The sequence below is a fragment of the Fukomys damarensis genome, unplaced genomic scaffold (assembly GCF_012274545.1).
Source record: "Fukomys damarensis isolate Sample0158 unplaced genomic scaffold, DMR_v1.0_HiC HiC_scaffold_14, whole genome shotgun sequence".
Lineage (NCBI taxonomy): Eukaryota > Metazoa > Chordata > Mammalia > Rodentia > Bathyergidae > Fukomys > Fukomys damarensis.
In genome coordinates, this window is record NW_022900926.1 from 35,604,905 (window position 1) to 35,632,046 (window position 27,142).

Consider the following 27,142-nt stretch of genomic DNA (forward strand, 5'->3'; position numbering starts at 1 on the left):
ATATATATAAAGTATTATAGGATTCTCCCATTTAGCAAACCATCACAAGTGTTTATTATGTGCCAATCATAGCAGCTGACGCCTACAGTGACGAGAAGTCTCATTTTCCATAATTTTTCCTGCTGTACTCCATCCTTTAGCCAGCCCATTTTCCCCAACTATACTTTTTATTCTTGCCATTTATTTCATTTACTTCAGTGTTCTCTATAAGGACCAAAAGCCTAAGACTCTTAGCTCTGTGGACAAAAAAATCTTCTAATTCTGTTTTGTACATCCTTATTTTTGTGTGTTTCAAGATAAAACATGAATGTTTGAACCTCTTCCCTTCAGAGGGCTCTGAGCTGCCAGGAAGCTGTTCTTTCAGTTATGTGTTCCTTTTTCTTACACTCAAGCAATATCATCTCCATTTTAGTAATCATTACTGGTTAAACATAATTCAAGGGCTTACTACTTGTCAATGTTCAACAAAATAAAACTTTCCAATGGAACTGAAATAGATTTGCATATCAGTAGACTTAATTAAATGTTACATCAATTTCAATTTAACAGTAATAAATTTAAAAAACAATATAGAGAAAAGCTCTTAAAAGAGACAGAGATCTTAGCACTTGAAACTGCTGGAAGCCATAGACAAAACCTAATCCTTGGCATAAATGTATATGGCTACTAAATGAGGTACTTTTATGTCAAAACACAGAGCTATCAATTTAGTAGACATAGTTTTTCAATTGTGTGGGATTATACCATGAAGATATAAAATTCCCCTTTCCTGAAAAAAACAGTGGTATAAATGAAAGCATACTGGACAGTTAGAAATACCATTTACTACATGCAAAAATATCCTGTACTATACAGCATAATGAGAGGGCATCACAACTATTTTAAGGAAATGGAAGTTGAATATTAGCTAAAAGCAAGAGAAGTGGTACTTTTTCCCAATTATGTATGATGTTTGGGGAGTGAGACTGGGAAAAATGTTCTAGTTTTAAGAGAATAAAAGTAATATAGATATATCTGTATAGTTAATAGACTGTCTACCTCTGAAGATAGTGATGCACATTGAAGACTAAATCCTTTTGATTAACACAGGTAAAGTAAAATGAATACAAAGGGAGAAGGTTAGCTAGCAAGGCATTTCAAATTTTAAAAGAAAAAGTGCACAATAAGGTTTTCTCTTATGAGGTACAAATGCATATAAATATGTCCTAAACAAGAATAAGGAAAAATGCCATGACTACAAAGGGTATGACATATACACTGTACCTAGAATTCATTAAATTCATAGCCAGGAAGTGATATGAAGCTCTCAAACCCCTCTGGATAACTGGGCTAATTACATTAAGTTACAGAGCATGTTAGATACACAGAAAGATCTCTTCACTCTCAGTTCACATTAGCTGCATTTAGTATGATTTAATCTTAAACCCATGAAAACGATTTGATAGGTTCACAAATTTAAGAGAATTCAGGGTTTTACAAACTGAGTGAAGTATAAAATTTTAGGATGATTCTATCCTAACCCATACTATCTATGAAAATATTTGGGCATCAATATGTCACTTTTTAGGGTAAGTTACTTAACCTCTCTAAGACTCACTATCTATATGCATATATGGAGATGATAAAAGTATGCATTTAACAATGCTGCTATGTGGATTATAAAAGAATGAATTCACTGCATAGCAGAATATGCAGTATACACTAAGTAAATGATAGATTATCACTTTACTTTTTTCTTCTCAGTGTTTGAAAGCTAAGCTATTTAAATGGGTTTGAATTTAAGATGTAAGGTGCTATTATTGTCCCAACTAAAGCCTTGTGAAGTGCTAAGAGATACAAAAGGGAATTACATTTGTCCCTGAAAGTGGACAAGCCATGCAAATGAATGTTTCCTTGCTGCTATGGCTTAGCAAGAATTAGGATGGAGGACAGAGAATAAGTATAGAATAATTGCTCATGCTACTACATTGGTGAGAAGAGATTACAAGAGCAGATTTTATCTACAGAGCCCCCATGGCTAATAAAAGAAAGAAAATGTAAAGATATTTATTTGTTTAAAACCTGTTACCAAGCCAGGTGTGGATGTGAACACCTGCAATCCCAGCACTTTAGAGGCTGAGGCAGGAGTATCCCAAGTCACAGGCTAGCCTGGGCTATACACCTTGAGACTTTTCAAAAGAAACAACAGCAGCAGCAACAAAATCAGACACATAGGTGTAAGAAGTGAAAGTTTAAATACGGATCAAAATGTATAACAGATAAGGTAAACTAGGAAGAAAAGGTGCAAAGGGGAAGTGGGAGGAGTAAGAGAAAGAAAAAAGGGAATGGAATTAACATGAGAAAATGAAAAAATGGAAACAAAGTCTGTAAACAAAGAGGGTTGGAGGAGTTGAATAGAGGGTAGGGGAATGGGAAAAAGTAAGAATCAAGATATATTACGTAAAGATACAAATCTCCAATGATGAATGTCATTATACTGTATACCTAAAATGTACTGATAAATTTTTTAAAAATGGGGGGAAAAAAAAAAGAAAACCAGAAACACACAGAATTAAATCTCAGTTCTGCCACTTATTGTCTATATATTCTCGGCAAAATTACTCAAGCTCTCTACTTCAGTTTCTTTGCATGTAAGGTAAAAATAATAGTAATGCTTGTTTTGTAAGGTTGTGTGAAGCATTTAGAAGAGTGCCTGGAATACCGTTAGGTACAGTGTAAGCATTAACAGGTATAGTTATTAAAAAATAATGTTCCCCAGAAAAGAAAAATAAAACTTAAGAGTAAGCCTGTACCCTAGGGAAACAACCTTTGCTGACAGTTTGCTTTGGGGCCTCAGAGTCCTGGATTCCCTCACTAGATACCAGTTCCTGGAAGTAGTAAGGGAAACTTAATAGAATTCTGAAATTAGTTTCAGAATGATACTGAAATAAAATTTTAGATATTTTCAGAACCAGAATATCACAAATTCAACCTGGGTTTTTATTACAGTCTATGTTTTTTGTATATTCTTGTATAAGTAACTTACCTGCAGCTATAGATTCCCATTAAATTTTAAAAATCAACTTTAAAACCACTTAAAAACAAATACTGGTACCAAGTTAGAAGCCGACAAAAATAACTTTTACATAAACATAAATATATCATGGATGTGTATGTATAGCAATGTATGTACATGTATATCCATGTAAAACTACAGCCTGTTGCATATTTTTCTATGGCCTGCAAACTAAGAAGAGTTTCTACATTTTTAAATACTTGAGGGAAAAAACACACAAAAAATACTGCATTACACATGAAAGTTATATAAAATTCAAATTTCAGTGCCTATGAAGTTTTATTGAAACAGCTACATTCATTCTTTTATGTACTGGTTGTGACTGCTCTGAGTCCACAAAAGCAGAAATGAGTATTTCCAAAAGATATTGTTTGGCCTATAAATCTAAAATATTCAGTTTCTAGCCCCATAATAGAAAAAGTTTGCCTTAATTTGTATCTATAATACTATGTGTTACCATTAATCTCTTAGGTGTAATTCTCTAAGTGTGGCTAGACTGCTATATTTAACTATAATAAGCTTCACTGTTAGATTTCATAACAAGATCTTCCCCTAAAGCTGGTGATTTTTAGAGGAGAAGTCATTTCTGAAGAGAAACTAACTCTTCTAGTGTTCTGTAGTACAAAATTCTCAAGAGGTCAAAAGAGAACCCATCTGAAAATCTGAACCAACTCTAAGGTGCTTCTTATTAAAAATTTAACCCTGCTTTAAAAAATCCTACAGAGTCCACTAGTGAAAACAAAAGTAAAGAAATAAGAAACTAGAATTTGTCAAACACTTCTTGTGTTTCAGACATACATTATTTCTTTTAGCCCTTCATGAAGAAGGAACTACTATTATTATTTTATTAAAATAAGAAACAAGGTTGAAAGAAGGAAAGCAACTTGCTAAAGATAATAGTAATTGGCAGAAGTTGATTAGTAAAATCAAGTCTTACAAAGCCTCTATTATTTCTATTTAGTCAAGGGCTTTCCAATATTTTGATTATGGCTCATTATAAGAATTATTGTTTACTTCATGATCTGGTACACAAATACATAAACTGAAAGTTTCATGAACCAATACCCTTAAATGTGCAATACATTGTATTTTCTACTCTGTTACTTAAGAACGGATGGTCACAACCAACAAAATTTTTTTACAACCCACTAGTGAATCATCATTCCTAATTCTCATTGTTTTTTAAATTACTGTAGTAAATCTGTGTTTTTCCTTCAAACAAGAAATTTTTCAATCTACGGAAGAATATTTAGTTCTTTAAAAAGTGTGGTCAACCCTGCCACTTGTGTGCTTCCTTTTTAAAAGCAAAATGAAGAACATCTACATTTTAGATGTTTGCTGGAGGGCATCAAATGCGGTTTTGAGACATCAAATATGAGAGACATCTGAGATGAGGACTATGTTATCACTGTTTATTAATTTGCCTATCTAATTTTCATAATAATACTGCGAGGTTACCATTATTATTATTACAATGTTATAGACGAAGAAACAGACCCAGAAAGTATGGCGGGTTTGCCCCTACTGCACACTAGAAATGAGAGGCAGACCCAAGTAGCATGGCTCCAGAGTTTACACTCCTAGCCACTCTGCGGACAGATAGGGCCAATTACCACAGGACTCCATTCCCTGGTCAGATCTGAATTTAACAGAAATGACTTTTGACTTTTTGAGATTTCAATTAAGAGTTTACCGGGTAAAGAATTAGTTTCATATCTCAAACAAAAGTACTATTAAAAAGCTTTCTTACACTTTGTCATTATTCCCTAGGTAAGGGAAAATCTGGTCTCTCTAGGTATGGTAATGCTTTATTTGCATTATTTCACTAGAAAATAAAAGCTGTATAACATCTTGATTCCATTCTTGGTCAGTTTCCCTCACTGTTCAACTATGCACTTACCATTAACAGGTAACTCTTCACTGCTACACTTCATATATACCTACCTTTAATTACATTCTAAATTCATCACATTTAGTAACACTGCACTAAGAACTAGACAATTATAAATGAGACATGCTTTCACTGGGCGTAATAATGGGGAGACATACATCCAATAAATAATTTCATTATTAATAACATAATGTAAGTTGTAGAAAGAAAAAGTACTGCCTGCCTTGAGACTATATTACTACAGGAACTAATCTAGGCAATAAGGTTAGTTTATCCTTAAGGTAATAACACTTATGCTGCAGAATCATGAATGAGACAGAATCCTTCATCCTAGGCAAAGAGAAGAAATCATAGATGGCCTTGAGGGGGTAATCTATAAAATTTGGTTCATTTGACAAAACAAACTGATAGAACACATTCTATTGGTACCGGCCTAACACACACACTAAGAGCAGAATAAAAGGTAAAAAGCCGCCTTTCATACTTAGTAGAGGGTGATTATGCTCTAGATGAGAAGGAGCAGTGTGGTAGTGCTCAATTTCAACATTATGATCTTGAGGAGCTATTTCAAGAAAAGAGGTTGGGGAGAGAAAGAAAATAAATTTACTGAATTCCTTCCTTGTCCCATCTTAAAACAAACAAACAAACAAACAAACAAACAAACTGGAAGACTCTTACAAGAGGGTGATCCCTTTGATCTATTTAATGGTATCTCCAAATACCTACAAAAGAACAAAGCACTTTTAAAAATTTTCATTTCTAATCATATAAAAGGAAAAATATTGCTTCTATCTTGAAGAAACCTAGAATGCACGTGTATCAACACTACATAGGAGAGAAAACAGGAACAGGTGATCACTGAGGAAACATATCTTCCCAGTACTGTTGCCTTTGTGGTCAATCAGTACTTGTTAAAATGAATGGATAAGAAATCAGAAGGCAATCAGCATCACTACTTTAAATGTTTAAGCAATACAGTTTATGTTGTATTACAGTTTTTTTTTCTGCTTTGCTGCCTCTTTTTTTTTTTTTTTGGTTACCATGCTTTTCTAGTAAATGTTTTGGCAGGAGTTTTCCTCATAAAAATGGTTTCTCCAACATTTATACTTTACAATGTACTACGCATGTGTGAAATGTTTTGCATATGTGCACATCTCATTTAAGTCATCACTACCAGTTTGACTTTTTTTTTTTTTTTTTTAGTTTATTGGTACATTTTAGGTATACAGTATAGCTTCATTCATTATTGGCATCTTGTACCTCTACATGACAGGTCTTGGTTCTCATTTTTTCCCCTTATCCCTGCCCTCCCTTCACCCCCTCTTCCCCCCCCATTTACAAACTCTTTATTTCCATTTTTTCATTTTCTCATTTTTTCCCCCTTATTACCTTTCTCCTACCCTTCCCACTTTCCCTACACCTTTAGCCCTTTTCTTCCTATTTCACATTGTCAATTATCTCATTAGGATCTTATGTACTATTATAGTTTTTCACACCAGAGAAACTATTCGGTATTTACACATGTGTGACTTATTTATTTCACTTAGGAGTATATTCTCAATATGTATCCATTTTCTTATGAATGAATCTAATTTCTCATTCTTTATGGCTGAGTAATATTCCATTTTATAGAAAAACCACACCTTCTTTATCCAGTTTCCAACTGATGGGCAAATGGGCTGTTTCCAAGTTTTAGCTATTACAAACTTATGCATCTATGCCACAAGTGAGGGCACTGAAGCCCAAAGATGTCAAGAATTCTGAGCAAAAAGGCACATAAAGAGTATGGCACAGTAACTGAACAGATTCTATACCTTTTTCTGTTCATTCACCCTACTGTCTGAACATAGTAAACCTATTACTGTATCTCAGCAGAAGACCAGAGAGAATGAAGGAAAAAAAGAATAGCAAATTTACATTTTTCAGCCTAGTGTCTTTTCTGAAAAGACAAAAGGGCAAAGTTAAATTAGATGGGAGAACAGATAAAAAGAGAAATGTGAGAGTTCTAATATCAGTATTTATACATGTGTCTATTTTTAAAATGCCAGTGGTTCAAATCCTTAGTAGCATCAGAATCTGCCTCAGGTCAAGTTAAAACAGATTACTGGGACCCTCTGGAGAATTTCTGATATAGTGATGGAGGTAGTGGTGGGGTGAAATCTGAGAATTTGCATTTCTAACAAGTTCTCAGTTAATGCTGTGAGTCTAGCAACCACAATTTTAAAACTACGCACTATATTACATAAATTCACCCTTATCTAGCTACAGTACATAAAATTATATACTTTCCCTGGGAACTAGAATATGAATAAAAGAGTTCCTTCAGAGGTTAAAGAGATATAAAACTTGGGCCGGGGATTTAGCTCAGTGGTGCAGCCACCTGCCTTGCAAGCACAAGGACCTGAGTTCAATCCCTGGCGCGCGCACACACACACACACACACACACACACACACACACACACACACACACACAAAGAGAGAGATATAAAATTTTCAAAGAAATATTAAATAAGATTTTTCCTTTATATTTTTAAACACAACATTTGAAACATATAAATACATGTATTTAAATTATAAAAAGCACCCAATTCTCACATGTAATCCATATAGCAACAACCAGTATCTTCAAATATAACTGATAAAATTATTTTAATATTAAACTACTTAACTGCCAAATAATTTCATGAGATTTAATTGTTGAAACACAAAAACTTTCATAATTAACATATATAGCATACTTAGGTTAAATTTTAATCTTTTATTCATTAATGCATAAACACTGTTTCAAAAAAACTAATCTAATAATATATGGATTAAGAAAAATAATCAAAACTTTCCAAGACATATAGTACAACTACTAAAAAGAAAGAATACAAAGTATTTTATTCTAAATTTATCAAGTTCAGTTATTTTATTATATAAAGAAAGAAGAAAAGTTTAGATCGGTATAGGTAGATCATTCTAAAGTAGGTTTTCAAAAATAATAAAATAGTCTTCCATGTCACACAAGTTATTATATACAATAAATATTGGCAATGAAGTAAAATCTTACCCAGATCTAGTCGTTTTGAATTCCACCTTGAGGATAGGTTTGCATGGTTCTGGCTTCTTTCCATCCTTTAACTGTTTTCCTAAAATAGATTTTCTTGAATTAAATTCTAAAATTCTAAATTACTCTAATACATTGATAATTCTGAAAAGGAAAGTGAAATATAATGAAATACACCACCAAAACATTTTAACATGATTTTGAAATGAGTGTCTAATAAATAGTAAGATAATTTTAAATGGCTGAGCAAATTACTGTTTGAAATTCAAAATTCACTGCTAACAAGCAAACAAAATAAATAATTATAAAAAGTTTATGTGATAAAATTCTAGTAACAGAAAAGATAGTCTTTCCAATGTTTTTAATTACGGATAAAATATAATTTCAATTTGCTAGATGAAAATAAGTTTTAAAATAGTAAGATTTGAGTAAAATAAATCTATATCATATTTCCACCCAAAATGTGAAAGGTTACAAAATTAAGCCTTATGTTAATAAGTTCATTTATGTTTATTCTCCTAAAGTAAAACTCATCCATCAATTCTAAAAGACTGCTAAAATACACAAATTTTACAAAACAAATCTGAAACTCGTTTTATTAAAAAAATTTTTATTTTTTAAGTTTGTGATTTTCATTATCAACTTCTGGATGTTCACTGTAAAAACCATAGATAACTAAAAAAATCTATTTTTCATTTTTTAACAGATTAATTACTCTCAAGATTATTATATTTTTTTCCCAGCATGTACCAAACTTGAGGATGGCCTTGGGAAGCCCAAGAAATACATCTCTACCAAAAACATCTTATCCCCTTTCACAGCTTTTTTTTTTTCCTCACTTACCATATTCTAATATATTCTATGTTTACTTCTTTTTTACCCAACCAACAAGAATGTAAATTTCAGGAAAGCAAGTAGTTTCAAATTTGTGTGTGTCTAAGTGTTCTGCTGATTCTCTAGTGGCTAACACTGCTTAGAATACAGTGAGTTTCAATAATTATTTAATTAGTGAATAAATTAGTGGCTATTTCCATGGAGTAATTCTGAGAAAAGGGATAATTGGGTAAAATACAATTCCAGAAAGTCTGTTGCCAATTTAAATTTCTACCAGCAGTCTAAGAATATTATACCAATGGACAATTAACTAGAAAGACAATTTTGAACATATATGTATCTAATATCAGAAAACCAAAATTATGGCATAAAAGCAAATGAAAATAAACAATTCAACAATAAAAGTTAAAGACCTTAATACACTATTTTCAATAATGTATAGAATAAGTAAACAGAAGATCAACATGAAAATAGAAGATCTAAACAACTTAAATTACCAAGTCCTCACAGACATGATAGAGTATGCTACACCTAACAAAAATAGAATATACATTCAAGTAGATGTAAAATATTTTCGTGTAAAACCATATGCTATGCCATGAAGTAAATCTCAATAACAAAATGTAAAGGTTAAACAAATACAAAGTAAGTTTCCCTACCAAAACAGAATAGAATTAGAGATCACTAGCAAAGAATAAAATTGAGATACTAAAAACATTTGAAAATTAATGTATTATTAAAATACCCAGTGGGTTAAAAGTAAAAAATCAAAGAGGAGACAAGGATTTAGATCAGTGGTTCTCCCACCTGGCTTGCAATCACAAGGATCTGAGTTCGATTTCTAGTACTGGAAAAAAAAAATCAAAGAAAAATCATAAGACACTCTGAGATGAAACTGACAAACCTGCAGTTAAACTGACTAGGAAAAAACTCAAATTGGGCCGGGGATTTAGCTCAGTGGTTCTGCTGCCTGCCTCGCAAGCACAAGAACCCAAGTTTGATCCCTGGTACCAAAAAAAACAAAAACAAAAAACAAAAAGCCTCAAATTAAAGAATCAGAAAAAGAAATATGAAGGAATCTATGAAAAATTATGTTAGCTAATGAGATCTGTAGAGAAAATGAACAAGTTCCTAAAAAGACACAATTATTAAAAGTATCCAAAAGAAACAATCTAAAAAGACCAGTAAGTGAAGCGATCAAAGAATTTTTTAAAACTACACAAAAATGGGGCCGGGGATTTAGCTAAGCAGTTCGGTGGCCTGCCTTGCAAGCGCAAGGACCGGAGTTCAATCCCTGGTACCAAAAAAAAAAAAAACTACACAAAAATAAGAACCCATACTCTGATGCCTTCATTGCTGTATTATGAAGGATACACACATACACACACACACACACACATACACACACACACTCTCTCTCTCTCTCTCTCTCTCTCTGAAAAGCATTTTAGGGACATTCTTTAGAAATATAAAAAAACTGTTTCCAAGTTTTTATATTCAATCCTAAAAGTTTTGTCCACAGCAACAAAAGTGCAATTCCTCAGAAGTTTGTACAAGAATTGCACCTGTAACATAATTTGTAGTGATTAAGAAATGAAGCTAAACTGAATGCCATTAATTTGGAAAGGCTGAATAAATATGACACAAATAACTGGCTATTACAGAGTCACTGAAGATAGATGCCAGAAGACTTAGAGAGATTTCCTTGAAGTACAGTAGATTAAGAAAAGAAACATGCAAAACAGACTAACCAAAATATTGGTAAAACAATGACCACCAAAAACAGATACTATCAAAAGAAGATTAGGACGGTGTATTTTACATAAACACTAAAAGATTAAGCTTTTTTATCTTGCATAAAATCTGGCTAGGTATAAAATTCTTAACTTTTTTTCTTGCTCAATAGTCTCTAAGTATTTTTCAAATGTGTTCTACCATTCAGACTTACCATGAAGTTTAAGGCCAATCTCACTGTCATTTCTTTATAAGTTAACTTTTTCCCCTACAGGAATTCTGAGAGTTTCATTATTTCTAGACAAAATATGTTGCTGTTTTTATAGTAATCATCCTTTATTATGTAGCTTAGAAACTAATGTGTCCTTCTGAATGGCATATCCTGATCGTTTTTCAATTCAGGTGTTTGAAATTATGTCATTGACTACTGTTCCTGGTCCAGGAAAGTTAATTTATCTGTAATCCTAGGCTAACAATTTTTTATCAAATCAAGTAACAGGAAGAAGGCATGATTTTATAAAGCACATATAAAGAACATTTAGAGGATCACCAGATTTCACCACTAGGTGTCATTTTACTTAAGTACTATGACACTACAGAAGCAAAGAAGTGTTTTCTTTTTCCTTGCCTGGAGGAGTCACTGAAAAGATGCCACTAATCATATTTGACTCAATAAATCACAAAAAGCTATATGCCATATCTGATTTTTTATCTTTTACTATGCCCTACTTCCCCAGACCCCTTAACGGCTCAGCCACAATGAATTGATGTAAGTCTTATTGATACTAGTTCCAGAATTTTATCAATGCATTTCCATTTCTTCTCATTTCCTCTCACAACTGAAATCTTTATTATTTACTGTTTATAAATACAACAACTTCCTAACTAGTCACTCTCTTATGACCTCACGTCCCCTAATGTACCAGTACTAAAATGTAAATAGTGTATTTCACACTATAAACTCATTTACTAGGTTTCCATCATGAAGTTCAAACTTCTTAGCATACTTTGATGTACAGTCTGTCTAGTGTATGTGGCTGTTTTCTCCTGCTACTCATTTAAGGAAATTTTAAACTCTGGTTATATCAGACTATTAGAAATTTTCTAAAATACCCTGAGTTTGATTATTTCGTTGTGCTTGTATTCCTTCTCACTGAAATAACCTTGCCTTACTCGTTTCGTATAGCACACATCCCTGTAAGACCCAGCTAACGTCCTAAAGTCCTAAATTATTCCTATACCCTTCAACCAAAATCGTAACAACTACTACTTCTTCGCTTCACATTGTATTATGTTTGTCTTTATCAGCACTTATCACAAAGTTTACAGTTTCAGATTATAGATGAGTTTTATTCACTTGACTATAAGCTCTAGCAGGGCAATATATTCCCACGATTTAATCTCTTGTCACACAGAAGATATTCAGTAAATGTCTGTTGAATAAATAAAGATTCACGAAAAAAGTGAAAACTACTGAGAAAAATGAGTTTTAATAATTTTGCCAATTAAAATGTAGGATATATTTTTCCAACTGATATAGGTGTTACACTGTACTCAGTGAGAGCAGCTGTCCAGAATGGTAGCCATTAGTTGCATGTGGCTGCTGGGCACTTGAGAGGTGGCTAGCGCAAGATAAAATGTGTTGTGCTTTTAATAACAGTTCAACAAGAATGTGAAAAATAAATCTCAATTTTATATGTTTGATTACATGATGAACATTTTTGCATATTGATAAATGAAATTTATTATTAAATTTAATTTTACCTGTTTTGTTTTACTGTTTTTAATTTGGTTACAATATAAAATTACATGTGCAGTTCATGCTTGTATGTCTATCGGACAGTGATTTCTAGAAAATAAAATGAGTGAAGAATCACATTGTTAATGGTAATACTAATCTGAAACGGTCGGGGTGGTGTACTTTTCCTAGTGAGTATGGATTGAAAGGTGGGGTCTGGATATGGCTGAATATATGGCTTTTAATCCTTGGCCAAGATAAGGCTAATGGGACCTATGAAGTGTTGTTCAAGGTCTAAACTCCCCTAGAAGCACCCAGAGTACTGATTCGCAAGGCTGGATAGATCATTTAAAGGGCCTCCCTGTGAGTTTCTTTTCAAGAAAAAGGCTTTTCTCAGAAGCCACATCTTTTTTATTGAAGCTGAAGACTCTGCACAATTCTTGCATGTAAGTAAGTGCCCATGGGATATTGCATAGGAGATGCTTCAGGATGATTGCCTGCACTCCCTTTCTCCTTCTGGTATGCTCTGCCTATAAATAAAACCTATATGAGCATGTTCTGGAGTCAGGTAAGTCCTTTCAAATATATAAAGAGGAAAAAAGCATAAATTATATAAAGCCTCAGGTATTAATTTTTATGCTTCTTAGTGACCTTAATAGAATAAAAGTTCCACAATCTTGTTTCACATTTTATAAATGGACTGAATGCACTGATGAATACACTCTAGAAACTGAATTTTAAAATGTCACTTCCTATTGTGGACATCTATTGATTTTTGACTGTCTGACACCTCCCTTTCCTTAGAAAACTACCTTATTCTTGTGAAGGCAACAGAAAATCTGATTCTACAACATACCATTCCCATTCTAGAGTTATGGAGATAAGTGGGTCTCTGGCCCAGCAAATCACACAACCAGGATGACTGCTTCAGGATAAAAATATGAGACAATCCAGGACTATCAAAGTTATTTCCTCCTAAATAATGGAAGTCACAAGAGAGAAGAAAGAAGAACAGTGTATCCCAAACATAAATATAGAATCTACAGATAACTGAAACAATTGTGCAGTCAGTTTATGGAGCCGAATTCCACTTAATTTCCACGTATGCTCAAAACTTTATACCTTAAAAGTTATCTCATTCAATCCTTCCATTTTCCATATAATGAAACTAAGTTCCAGAGAACAGAAATAATATAAAATACTCACATGTAACAAAGTCAGAATTAGATTTGACCACCAAGCTGGAATATGTTTTTGTATATTCATAAAAATTAGATAAAAAGACTATCACTTTGTGTTTGTTTTAGGTAGTCAAAAATCACCTGTTGTATTTTTGTATTGAAGAAAATGTTTAATTTTAATTCAGTATTTCCAAAACTTATGATATACTCCTTAAACCAAAAAACTCAACATCAACAATAAAAATTGTATTTGTAAACTTATTTTGGGAACACTATTCTAATATATTCTGAGAAGTAAGTAATAATTCCCAGATCTGCATTTACCAGAATCACTTACTCATACTACATCAAGGTCAAAGATTTCCACTTCCACACTGTTTATTTGATCCATGACCTAGAACAGTATCTACCACACAGTAGAACCAATAAATATTTGATGAATGAATACAGTCCCCAAACAACAGCCATATGAGACTAGATTAAAATTTTGCTATTATTTCCACTTATAGATATGAATGATGAAGTTCAGAAATGTTAACTAACTTTGCAAAGATTACATAGCCAGAAACTATGGAACTAAGTAAGACTTTACCACAAGTCTTCAGGTTCTTCAATGTTTATTCCTTAATGTATCAAAATATATTTAGCTTTGCAACAAACTCAATTGTAAACATATATTTGCTCTGGTAGGTTACTTACTGCCAGAAGTAAGCTAAGAAGTAAGCAATAAACATTACAACTATGTGAAAGAATTCATATTTTATAAATATAAATAATATGATGCATGATTGAAAAACAGTCAAGTTTACATTTTTAAATTATTTACAGTAAAACATATTGGCCAGCAAAAGTTCTGGAAGCCCTCTTTCATGATTGTCTTTAGTTGTATTTTACTGGCTGACTTAACATCCTGAATTGACTCAAAAGGTTTACCTTTCATGATTTTTGGCTTTCAAAAAGAGCCAGAAATCCCACAATGTAAGATCCTGGGAATAAAGTAGATGAGGACACTTCATAATGTTACTAAAAGCATGCATTTCCAATGGATGGAAGTTGGCAGCAGCAGTCACCTTATTTTTATACTTCATAAAGACACAAAAGAAGACTTCCAGAACTGTTACAGAAAGTGGCAAGAACGATGATGTGTGTTTGAACTGAGTATGAGTAATGTGAGCAAGACTAATGACAATGTATGCTTTACTACAATTAATTTTTTAACAAGGTCCCAAGTTCGATCCCCAGTACAAAACAAAACAATTATTTTTCTAAAATTTAAATGTTTTATTTAAATAAAATTAATAATATAAAATAAAATTCTGACCATCTATATTTACATAATTAAATTGTGCAACAAAAGCCACTGTACTTTTTAACACTTATCAGAGAAAAAAATATATTTGATTTACATTTTGTTTAGATTCTAATTTTGAGAAAACTTAGTAGGTAAATCAAAATTTGTCTTATTGATTTACAAACAATTTTAGTTAGTGGGTCTTTTTCACTAAGGCACCACAAACATTTTAGAAACTGACTTACACTACACTTCCGAAATTCTGCTCTGAAACACCCAAGTTTATAGTTCAGTAGTATAAAAAAGAACCAAGATTAAATAGAAAAAGCATCCTTTGGCACTATCACAGTAATAATTCAGCCAAGAAACATCAACAGATGCTAAAACTAGAGGGTGAAAGTCTGATGAGGAACAATATGCAAATAGTCTCAAAGAAATGCCTTCAAATCAAAATAATTATAATACAAATGAAAATACTTATTAATTTCAAAGGGGAAAAGAATAATTTTGTAAGAGACATAGCATACATAACTTTAATCAAGGGATCAGAGTATATACATAAAAAACAAGTTCCACTTGAGAATATGTAAAAAGGATTTATCAATCTTTCTGGGATATGCCTGATGAAAAAAGTATAATCTGAATCTAATCATGAAGAAATATCCAAGAATACTGAGGCACACTGCACAAAGTAACATGTAGCTTTTATAATTTATCAGATAAGAAACTCAAGAAAAGGCTCAGGAACTGTTCCAGTTTTAAGGATTGAAAAAGAAATACTACATCTAATTCACAAAAATGATTCATGATAAAAAGCAAAGTTTAGTAGTATAGGAAAATTACCTCATTTATAGAAAAAAATACATAAAAAGTGTGTGTGTGTGTGTGTGTGTGTGTGTGTGTGTGTGTATACACACAATGGAATGCCTGGGGGAGATTGGATACCATGTTAACATCTCAGTGTGAAATAGTTACAAAGAAAAAATATCCCTGGTATTATTCCTTTTGCTCTGTTTTGTTTTGCAACACTGAGGACTGAACCCAGGTCCTTGAAAATGCTACCCAAGCATCTTAACATTGAACTACATCCCTAGTTCTGTACTATTTATTCTTTTTTAAAAAGGTAAAAAAGAAAAGCTTCAAAATATGAAATCAATATATATTTCTATCATCTGTGATACGTTTCATTTTCATCTGAGTTTGAAACGAAAGTTTTCTGGATGAATAAGCTCCAGAAGGACTGGGAGATTCTAAGATTTATGAGAATATCAGGAATATCACAATTACGGACTTAGGTAGTATGGAAGAAGAAAAATAATATAAGAAAAACTGGAACCTATTATCATAAGGAATATCCTTTAGATTTACTCCTATGTAGGTCTATAGCAAATTTTTAAAAAGTGCTTCTCTAGAAGACGACTGTTGTCACAAAGCAGCAGTGAAGTACATCCTTGCATGTGGTGTGAAGATTTGTTACTCTTCACAGAAAATGACCAAGCCCAAAATCCTATACTAAAACAGACAAAAGTAGTTTTTAATTTTATGATTTCCTTAATTTCTATGATGCAATAATTCAGAATGTATTAAAGTGGGTATTCATATCCTAAATAAAACAATGAAATATTAGAATTCAGTTACAAGAATTCTATGTAGAAGTTTCTTTAACATGATTGTCTAAACTTCTTAGGAAGGACTCTCTTGGGTTGGGAAAAGGGGCGTTGAAAACACAGATTAAAAAGAAACACAGATTCCAAAATGAAAAGAAGGGCTTCTTAATGTGATTTTAATAAGTATCCCAATAAAAATTTCTTAAGAGATTTTTAAACTACTTTTTGTGCGGAAGCAAGTTCACACAGTAGGCATAAAATTAGGAAAATCTAATTGTAAAGTCGGTTTCTGGCTGGTGTATGGGAATTTAGCTCTTGAGATAGATCCCATCATTCTATGACTGAAAAACTGGCTCACTGTGCCTAAATTTACAAAGAATATAAGTTATGTTGAACCCCTCTTTCCATCTGAGTGGAATTTTGGTACATTTTAATCCAAAGGATGCCTACATGACTGAACCCAAAAAAGATCTTGGACATTTATGTTGAAATAAGCTTCTGTGATAGATAATATTTCACATGTGTAGTAAAACAACTCATTGGTAGAGGAATGAAGCATGTCCCATATAACTCCATGGTGAGAGGGCTCATCGACTCTTCAGTGAGTCTGATTTTCTACACACTTCACCTCATGTGCCATTTCCCTCCACCAATTTTGCTGGAGGTCTTTTGCAGTAATAAATCACAGGAGTGAAAATCACCATATTCTGAGTCTTGTGAGTCTTCCTACTGAGTCATCAAATATGGGATGGCACTGGGGGTTCCCAATAAAATTCAAAATAAAATTACCTCCTACAGAGGTCCAAGTGTTTCAAGTACACTGATACATACATGTCAACAACTTGCAAGTGACAGCTTTAAGATGACAACAGCTACATCACTCATAAAACTTTGATTTTGGACCACTGAAATTATATTCGACAATAATAGAACATTCATTACATTAAATGCACATAATACTAATTCACTAAAATCTTTACAAATTCAAATCCAAACTAAATTGAAACAGTCTACTATCCATCACAATTTAGGTAGTGCATAAAATCAAAGTATTCTTACCATGTGGTGTGATTGTCTGTACAGGTTTTGCAGGGGACTTCACATTCCATATGGTTAAGGTGCCATCCGAATGACTGCAGATAAATTGTTTTCCTTCATGATGCCAAGCAACAGAGTGAATAGCCTACAGAAGAAAGGTGAAGAACTCCATCATCAAAATATGAATAATCTATTATTTTGCAACTTTAACTTAAAGTTTTTAAAAGTATTTTGCAAGATAAATAGGTTTAAACTTCATATTCCTATAAAAATTTAGCCCTCTGGCAATATAGATTTTATTCATATTGACACTACTTGATTACTTTTCATTACTTTATCCCTAAGGCCAGCAAAAGAACGATATGACAATGACTTACACACTACTCAAATTCAGGAACACAAATTGCATCATCTTACAGTTTTTCAAATAAATCATAAACATAAATTGCCAAGTTATTAAAACCAGTATTTTACTATTGAAAAGACTAGCTGTACTAACAGTTTAGACCAAATTTTTTAAATTAACTAAGCAACAAAATACAGATTTGGAATGAAGATCAATAAAATACCTTAGGATGAACTTCAAGACATGTTCCCTATCTCTCTCGGTGATTATTGGGTCAGTTTTTAATCTGAGAAAACCTTCTGACCAGAAAATTATTTCATACTTCAGAGTCACTTAAAAAAAAAAAAACTTACCTGGAAAACATTTTTATATAATGGAAAGATTTTTGTCCTAATATTTATTATTATTCTTTGTCAGTAAATTAAAAACAAAACTGCTCCATTAGATTCCTTTTGAATTACTTGAAGTTGATATATTTTGTCATTCTTATTGGCCAACTGACTTTAAAAGCTGCCCAACTGAAATGTCAGACTGCAGAACATAGTATAAAAAACATGCATCTGAAACTCAAAGAGTTCAGATATATACAAATTCAACATTTTCTATCATCTCATTCAATGTCCAATTATTTGAGTCTTTGTGTATTTATAAACTTAAACTACATAGTATAAAATATGTTTTCTGCTAAAGACCAGAAGGAAATATTTAAATGACAAATGCTGAGAATTAACTGTATTTCTAAGTACCAATAGTTAATAGAATTTTTTTAATCAAAGTAACAAAATTCTAAGTAAAATTCTAAAATATTAATGAACTACTTCCTAAGATATATGTATGATACCTCAAAAAAATTAAATCTTAAAATAAACAATCTCTTCATAAGATCTCTAAAATGAAATTATTTCCACAAAATATGAGTAATGCTGCGAAGCTATAAATTACAATAAATTACTTGAATATTTTTATAAAATTAATAAATACAAGAGAGGCCTATGCTGCTGCCTGGAACCTATAAAACTTTTTAGTATTATCATATATAAAGTGGGCTATGTATGTAACTGTATATAAATACAGAATCAAGATAGCTACTTATCAAATTCTACAATAACTAATTCAAAATAGGATGGAAATAGAAACTGAATACATTCTCTACCTATTATTTTGTGCACTTAGTGGTATTAGTAGAATGACTTCACGGTAAAGGCTGTCAAATCCTAATCTTGCTATTTACATTACTCACAGTGATTACCATTTTTTGGCAGACATACACTATAAACTGTTCTACAAGGTAAGATTTATTCTTCTATTCGAAAGTAATATTAGTTTCCAAAGTCATTATCTATTGTTGCTTCAATCTTTAGACAAATACTAATCAAGGCTGAAAGAAAACTTATAATAGAGACCTTTCTTTTTGCAGTAATACTAAATATTGAAGTCACTACCATTGTCCTGAACTATTGTGTCTAACCTCTTTCATTTTGAGATACAGGGCTATGATAAGGTGCTGAGCTGCCCAGGCAGGGATTAAATTTGTAAGGCTCCTGCATCAGCTTAACAAACACCTGGGATTAAAGGCATACAACAACATACCCAGTTAATAACAGACTTTAATATTAAATTGTAATGTTTACAAATACAAGGAAAGGAAATACTAAATGCTTGGAGCTATGAATGACTTAGTTCTGCATATATAAGTAATACATTAAGTTGTGTTTCTGCCTTAGTAGTGTAATTTGTGATCTTTTCAATAATCCATTATACAAAGGAGACAACAGTAATACTGTATTACTTAAATAAAGAAATAAATGAATCATACAAATTGTAAGGTAGTTGAAAAAATTACAATTGGACATTAAATTGTGTATAGATTATATATAACAATTTAAATATATATATAATATATATAATGATTTTAAACACATATAAATAGAATACATTGCAATTTCCATTAAAAATAAAACCCACAATTAAAATTTCAACAGTGTAATTCACAGAACTAGAAAAAATAATGCAAAAATTTATTCGGAACCAGAAGAAACCTAGAATAGCAAAAGCAATTCTAGGCAACAGAGACATGACAGAGGGTATCACAATCCCCAGCTTGAAAGTATACTACAAAGCCACTGTGATTAAAAACAGCATTGTACAGGAAAAGAAACAGACCCAAGGATCAGTGGAATAGATTAGAAGATATAGAAACACTCCAGATGTACTCAGCTACCTAATTTTTGACAAAAGAGCCAACCATTCACACTGGAGGAAAGATAGCCTTTTTAATAAACTGTGTTGGAAAAACTGGATTTCAACCTGCCAACAATTAAAACTAGATCCTTGTCTTTTGCCATGCACTAAACTAAAATCCAAGTGAATTAAAGATCTAAATATTTAAACAGAAACACTAAACTTGCTAGAAGATAAATTAGGTAGAACGCTCAAAGACACTAGCATAAAAGTCTTTCTGAACAAATCATCAGTAGCACAGGAACTAGCACAAAGATTCAAAAACTGGGATCTCATCTTATTAAAAAGCTTCAGAACTGCAAAAGAAACCAGAAAGAATGGCTGCTATCAAGAAATGAACCAATAACAAATGTTGGCAGGGTTGTGGGGAGAAAGGAACCCTTCTCCATTGTTGGTGGGAGTGCAGACTGGTGCACTGTGGAAATCAGTATTGAGATATCTCAAAAACTAGGAATAAAGGTCCCATTTGACCCAGCTATTCCTCTGATGGGAATCTTCCCAAAAGAATTAAAAGCATCATACCACAGCAATATATGCTCACCCATGTTTATAGTGGCACAATTTGTAATAGCTAAAACTTGGAAATAGCCCAATTGCCCATCAACTGCAGGCTAGATAAAGAAGATATGGATATTTTTTATAAAATGGAGAGCTACTCAGCCATAAAGAATGAGTAACTACAGTCGTTTATAGCCAAAGGATGCACAATGAGGCAATGCTCTTAAATGAAATAAATAGTATACATATGTGTAAATACTGAATAGTTTTTCTTGTGTAAAAAACTAAAAGTGTAAATAAGGTTCAAATTGTATAACTGATAATGTGAAATAGGAAGAAAAGGGCTAAAGGAGTAGAAATGGGAAGGGTAGGGGAAGGAAAAGAAGTAAAAAGAAAAAAATCTAAGAAAAGGAAAAAACATAGAAACAAAGTCTTTGTAAATAGGAAAGGGTAGAGGGGTGAAGGGAGGGCAGGGGTATGGGGAAAAAATATGAACCAAGATACATCATGTAAAGGTGCAAGATCCCAATGATGAATGTAACTGTGCTGTATACCTAAAAATTACTGATAAACTTAATGAAAAAATAAGTAAATAAAACCCAAACAGAACTTTCTTTGAAATTTAAAAATGTGACCAAAATCATCATTCCTTTAATTTTTTCTCTTTAGTGGGAACACAGAGTGAGAAAAAGAAAAATTAGCAGGAAAATCACTTGCTACTCTAAACATGGAAAACACCTTTAAAAAGGGTAACATTTGTACTTACAACTTAAAAATTTATTTAAAACTGTTATTAATTCCACTGCTGTGAGTTACAAATATTATCTCAACATTCTTTTAAAAAAGGTTTCTGAGACACAACACACCCCTCCTCTCACACGAGCAAGCAGCCCCTCGATGGACAGTGGCCTCATGCAAGGGCAAAATCATCAAGCAACTTCAAACTGGCTCTAAATTTTGTTTCCTCATAGTACAGGTCAGCAGAGCTCATTTTCCATCTACCAAGGGCAGCAAAGACAAGCAATGGCTTGGACAGTAACCACAGTTCAGGAGGAATGGACAGAGGGTCCTCTGATGCAGGGCGGGCAACTTGAAATCCATAAGCCCTAAAAGTAGATGAAGAAAATTGCAACTGGCACAATTCCAAAAATGCAGATCTTGGAAAGCAACCACTCATTCCAAAATAGGAATTTTTTGTTCACACAATCTTTCTTTGATTTTTTTCTATTTTTTATTATTTTTATCATTCCAGTTTTTTTCTCCTTTTCTTCCCTCCTTAGCTTTCATTGCTCTCCTTTTCTCTTTTCCTCTTCCTTTTCTTTTATTTCCTGCATTTCACTTTGTTTACCTTTTTTTTTTTTTTTTTTTTTTTTTTTTTTTTTTTTTTTCCACATTCCAGTTTTTTTCTCTTTTTTTTCCTTTTTTTTTTTTTTTTTTTTGTCTTGTTTGTTCTTTTCAATTTCCCACATTCTGGAAATTTTCTGCAATAATTTCAATGAACTGACTTTTTAATGCTATTTTAAAAATTAATTTTATTGGTACATTTAATATATGCAATATAATGGCATTCAATGTTGAAAATTTGCACCTTTACATAATCTTGGTTCTTATTTTTTCCCCATTCCCCTGCCCTCCCATCCACCCCTCCCTCCCTGCCAAGCTACAAAGATTTTGTTTCCATTACTTTTCATTTTCTCCTATTAATTCCATTCCCTTCTTTCCTTTCTCTTATACCTCCTGTTTTCCCTTCCTCTTTGTCCCTTTTCTTCCTATTTCACATTATCTATTATACCTTTAAGTCCTTATTTATGCTTTCAGTTTCTCACACTAGAGAAACTATTTGGTATTTACACATGTGTGTCCTATTTATATCAGAGTATCACCTCAACGTGCATCCATTTAGCTATAAATGTTTCTAATTTCTCATTTTTTTATGTCTGAGTAGTATTCCATTTTATATTTTAAAAAAAAATCCACATAGTCTTTATCCAGTCTCCAGTGGATGGGCAATTGGGCTGCTTCCAAGTTTTACCTATTACATATTGTGCTGCTATGAACATGGGTGCACATATATCAGTATAGTATGATTCTTTTAATCCTTTAGCGAAGATACCCAAGAGGGGAATAGTTGGATCAAATGGGACCTCTAAACATATTTCTTTGAGATATCTCCATACTGGTTTCCATAGTGGTTGTACCAGTCTACACTCCCACCAGCATTGGTGCAGTGTCCCTCTTTCCCCGTAGCCCCCACCCCCAGCATTTCCTGTTGGTTGATTTCTTGATAGCAGCCATTCTTTCTGGGGTGAGGTCTCAGCATTATTTTCATTTGCATTTCTCGAATGACCAGTGATGTTAAACATTTTTTCATGTTTATTTGCTATTTCTACTTCTTTGTCTGAGAAGTATCTGTTCATTTCAGATGTCCATTTTTGGATTTGGTCTTCATGTGCTTCTAACACCCCCTTGAAGCCAATGATTCTTAAATGTATTCTTTAGAGATGTCTGGGAGCTCTAAGATAATATGTATGTATGTGTTTTCAGGACTGAACTTGGGCTTTTATGCTTGTTGAGCTACAACCTTTGCCCCTTTTTGTTTTCTTAATTTAAATTGCTAAGGCAGGGCTAAAATTTGCAATCCTCCTGTCTCAGCCTCCTAGCTAAAATTATAAATCGGATAATCTTTTAAATATTTACTGTTGTGCTTTTATTATTACTAAGTTCTAAAATATCTATTTTGTCTTCAAATCTTGATTATCACCTCTTTTGATTTATCTTGCCTACTGCTCAGACTTTCAACTGAGTTTTTAATTAGAATTAATCATTTCAGGGAAATGGTTTGTCATGTTCTGTGATGTCTTCCTCAATTCTTTCAATAGCTTATTTGTATCTTCTCTTAACTCAGTGATCACTTCAGTAATTGATTCATTCAGATACTTGTCTCTTCTGGCCTCATTTTACCTATCAGTTTTCAAAATTCTTTCTTTGGAATTTCATCCACTACAGTATCTATGGGATAAGCTTTTTGGAGAGTTGTGAGTTTTGGAGGTCTCTAGTAGCCTTGTTTTCTCATGATTGTATTTTTGTTTTGAAGTTTGCAGATCTACTGCATAGAAATTTCTATACCTTTGTGTGGAAATCTCTTCAGTTAACAGCTTTATCCCTGTAACATGAGCTGTGCTTTGGGTTTGCTTAGCATGAAAGCAGCCACTCAACCATTCAAAGTACTAGGTTTCCAGCACAGCATTTCTAAGAACTACTAGTAATATATCAACATATAATTTAAAATTTGTTTAAAAAGTTCTTGACTTTCAGGAGAAAGAGGGCTTTCAATTATAATAATTACATAACAAGAAAGAAGAAGGAAAAGAGAGACTTGAGAAATGATGTAAGGACAAGGAAAGATGATTAGGGAAGACAATATAAATGCAAAGTGAGAGAATGTACAGGAAGACTGATCCAATTAAGAAACTAGCAGAAACAAGCCCCAAGAAACTACCTTAGGTAGGACAAAATATGAAAAAACAAGGTAAGACACTACAGATGCAAAAGCAATAATTAACTCTCACACACAGTTACATATACATGCACAAAGGAAAAAAACAGATTTTAATGATATTATTTATGTGCAAGAAAAGGAGGAAGAAGGGAGATTTGAAAATGCATGAGAGAGCAAAGGAAACAAGAAGAGATGCAGTGGGAAAACACAAGGAAAGTAAGAAAAAAACATATGAAGATTGAATCCAACTAACGGACTAAGTGAAACAGAAATTTACCAAACCCAATGAAACAGTCTTTGTTGTGAGAGAACATATGAAACACAGTGAGACACTATAGAGGCAAAAGTAATAACTAGCATTTGTAAACTCATACATACATATACACATATGCCCTTCCTCCTCTCAAACATACAAAAAGAAGCAATAACAACAAAAATGAAACATCAACAAAAGAAGGGGGGATAAACAAAAATAAGGTCTGTGGTATTTATACTGTAGTGTAATCCAATCAATTTTTGGATTCTTGAATCCTGCCTGATAAACATGTGGGTGAGAAAATCTTTATTCTATGCTTTAGTCTAGAGTTTGTTTCTGCTTCTGTCCACACAGGAGAGGGCCATCAGAGCAGGCAGAATTCTGAGCTCTACCTCTTTGTAGATGCAGATGACTACTCAGATAGGTCTACTAGTGGTGGGACTGGCTCAAAACTACCAATTTAATCCCTTCCATACCTGGGAAAGAGTGCACTGGAAAATCCAGACTGAATCAATACTTAAGCAGTCTGTGAGAAGGTCAGAAGTGTCCTAAATTTCCAGGCTGTCTTTAGGAGATGTAGCTGGCCAGATCTGTGTGCTGCTGCATTTACTCCAACTGTCTCTGAACAGTTAAGAAAGCAATAGAAGGACCTGGCAGCAGACCAGTAAGAGGAGGAACTACCTAGAGCAGAACTGCAGCTCACACCCCAGCCACCAGGCCTCTGAAGCAGACCAGTAAGAGGGAACCACACTGGCGACTTCAGCCACGCACTCCAACCCCAGCACACCTCTGGCCTGGCTGTGCTGGTACCTAGATTCATACCACAGAAGTACAGGGGGGTGGGTCATAAAAGGCATTTTCCTGAGTTCTAGCCTCAATTTTGATTTACTTCACAAAGTTAAAGGTGATAGATTAATAAGTACCATAAATTGTCATTTTCTAAGCTATGCTTGATGCTTTTGTTTTGCTGATTTTATCACTTGGACTAAGATGTTGTGATTGATCTAATCAGTTGTCCTTCCTGGTATAATGAAAAAGAGATTGCCTCAGAGTTATTAGAGACTCAAAATCTAAAGAGAAGCTATAACAGGAAGATCGAAGTATTAATCGAGGTATCAAATAAAGGACAGCACCACCAACAAAAACAGAAATGGAATGATATTCAAAAAAGGCTCAAGCACAAACCCAGACTTCCAGCCTACCAAGGGCAAATTCTGGGGGAAATGAGGTGGAAAAGTCTGATAATGAACCACCCAGACACCCTGAACTGATAGCACAGGAAGTAACAAAACAGATGAAAGAAGCTCTAGAAAAATTCAAAACATAAATAATTTCCCAGATAACTACAGATATGGTGAGTGGAATGAATGACATGACTAGAGACTCTAGAACAAAAACAGATTAAAAAAAAAATAGATGAGCTCAGGACCATGACAGAAGCCATGAATGCCCAACACAGGAAAGAAATGGAAACCATGAATGACCAACATAGGAAAGAAATGGAATCCATGAAACAGATTCAAACAGATATCCAGGAGATTAAAAACTCTATTGAAAGTTTCCATAACAGACTGAGCCATCAGAAGACAGGATATCAGACACAGAAGACAGGATGGAATCAGTGACCATAAAAAGAAGGATCTCTTAAAAATAGTAAGGGAACATGAGAAATCAATCTAACAGATCCTAAGTGATACAAAGAATAATGTAAGACTGATAGAAGTCCATGAAAAAGCATGACAAAGTACAAATAACATTAAAAAAAAGTTCACAGAATTAATGACAGAAAACTTCCCAAACTACCAAAGAATTTGACATACAGATAAGTGAGGCATATAGAACTTCAACTAGCCATGATTAAAAAAAAAAAAAAACTACACATAGACATATAAAAGTCAAGATCCCAGAAACCCAACAAAAGAACAAAATACTAAAGCAGTGAGAGAAAAGAAACAAATCACATGCAAAGGAAAGCCCATCAGAATCACAGCAGACTTTTCAAACCCTGAAGTCAAGTGGAGCTGAAGGTATTTCAAGCCCTAAAAGTAAACTACCTCCAATCTAGATTGATGTATCCTGCAAAACTATCTTTCAAAGTTGATAGGGAAATAAGCGACTTCCATGACAAAGAATACCTGAGAAACTTCATGAATTCCAAACCAACATTTCAAACAATTCTAACCAATATCCTGGAAAAAGACAATGAAGATCACAATTCCATAAAACCCAACAGAGCAAATTCATCAGGCAAGGCAAGAAATTAAAGGAACAGGAGGAAAAAATTAAAAAGAGCAAACAAAAGGACAATAACACGATGATGATAAGTCAATACATATCAGTTATAGCCATTAATGTTAATGGCTTCAATTCACCAATAAAAAGGAATAGACTGGCAGAATGGATTAAGAAGCAAAATTCAACAACATGCTATACACAAGAAATGCATCTAGTCCAAAAAGAAACTCACAGACTGAAAGTTAAAGGATAGAAAACAGTTCTCCATTTGACAGCAACCCAGAAAAAAGCAAGGATAGCTATCTTATTGAAGACAAAGTAAATTTCAAACCAAAACTAATTAAAACACATAAAGAAGGTCACTACGTCCTTGTAAAGGGAACAATTCAAGACAAAGAGATGACAATCATAAATATATATGCACCAAATACTAATGCCACCAACTATACAAAACAAATATGAAGGGACATGAAAAACCAAATAAGCACTAATACAAGTGTAATGGGGGACCTAAAGAATAAATAAAATTGATAAACCCTTAGCCAATCTTATCAAAAAAGGAGAAGAGGGGCCAGGGATTTAGTTCAGTGGTTCCAGTGCCTGCCTCGTGAGTGCAAGGGCCCGAGTTCAATCCCCAGCCAAAAAAAA

The 27,142-nt window shown here is 33.1% G+C and overlaps 1 protein-coding gene across 4 annotated transcripts in view; it reads right to left on the bottom strand.

Annotated features, from left to right (window-relative positions):
* Window positions 1–27,142, bottom strand: part of Stxbp5 (syntaxin binding protein 5) — a 179,001-nt gene that overhangs the window by 83,313 nt on the left and 68,546 nt on the right. For all 4 annotated transcript variants that reach the window (XM_010639597.3, XM_033763319.1, XM_010639606.3 and 1 more), the window contains exons 8-9: window positions 17,441–17,564; window positions 8,000–8,078 (exon numbers count right to left, since the gene is read on the bottom strand). In XM_010639597.3, coding sequence (XP_010637899.1) covers window positions 8,000–8,078; window positions 17,441–17,564 — 203 coding nt within the window. The remainder of the gene's footprint in view (window positions 1–7,999; window positions 8,079–17,440; window positions 17,565–27,142) is intronic.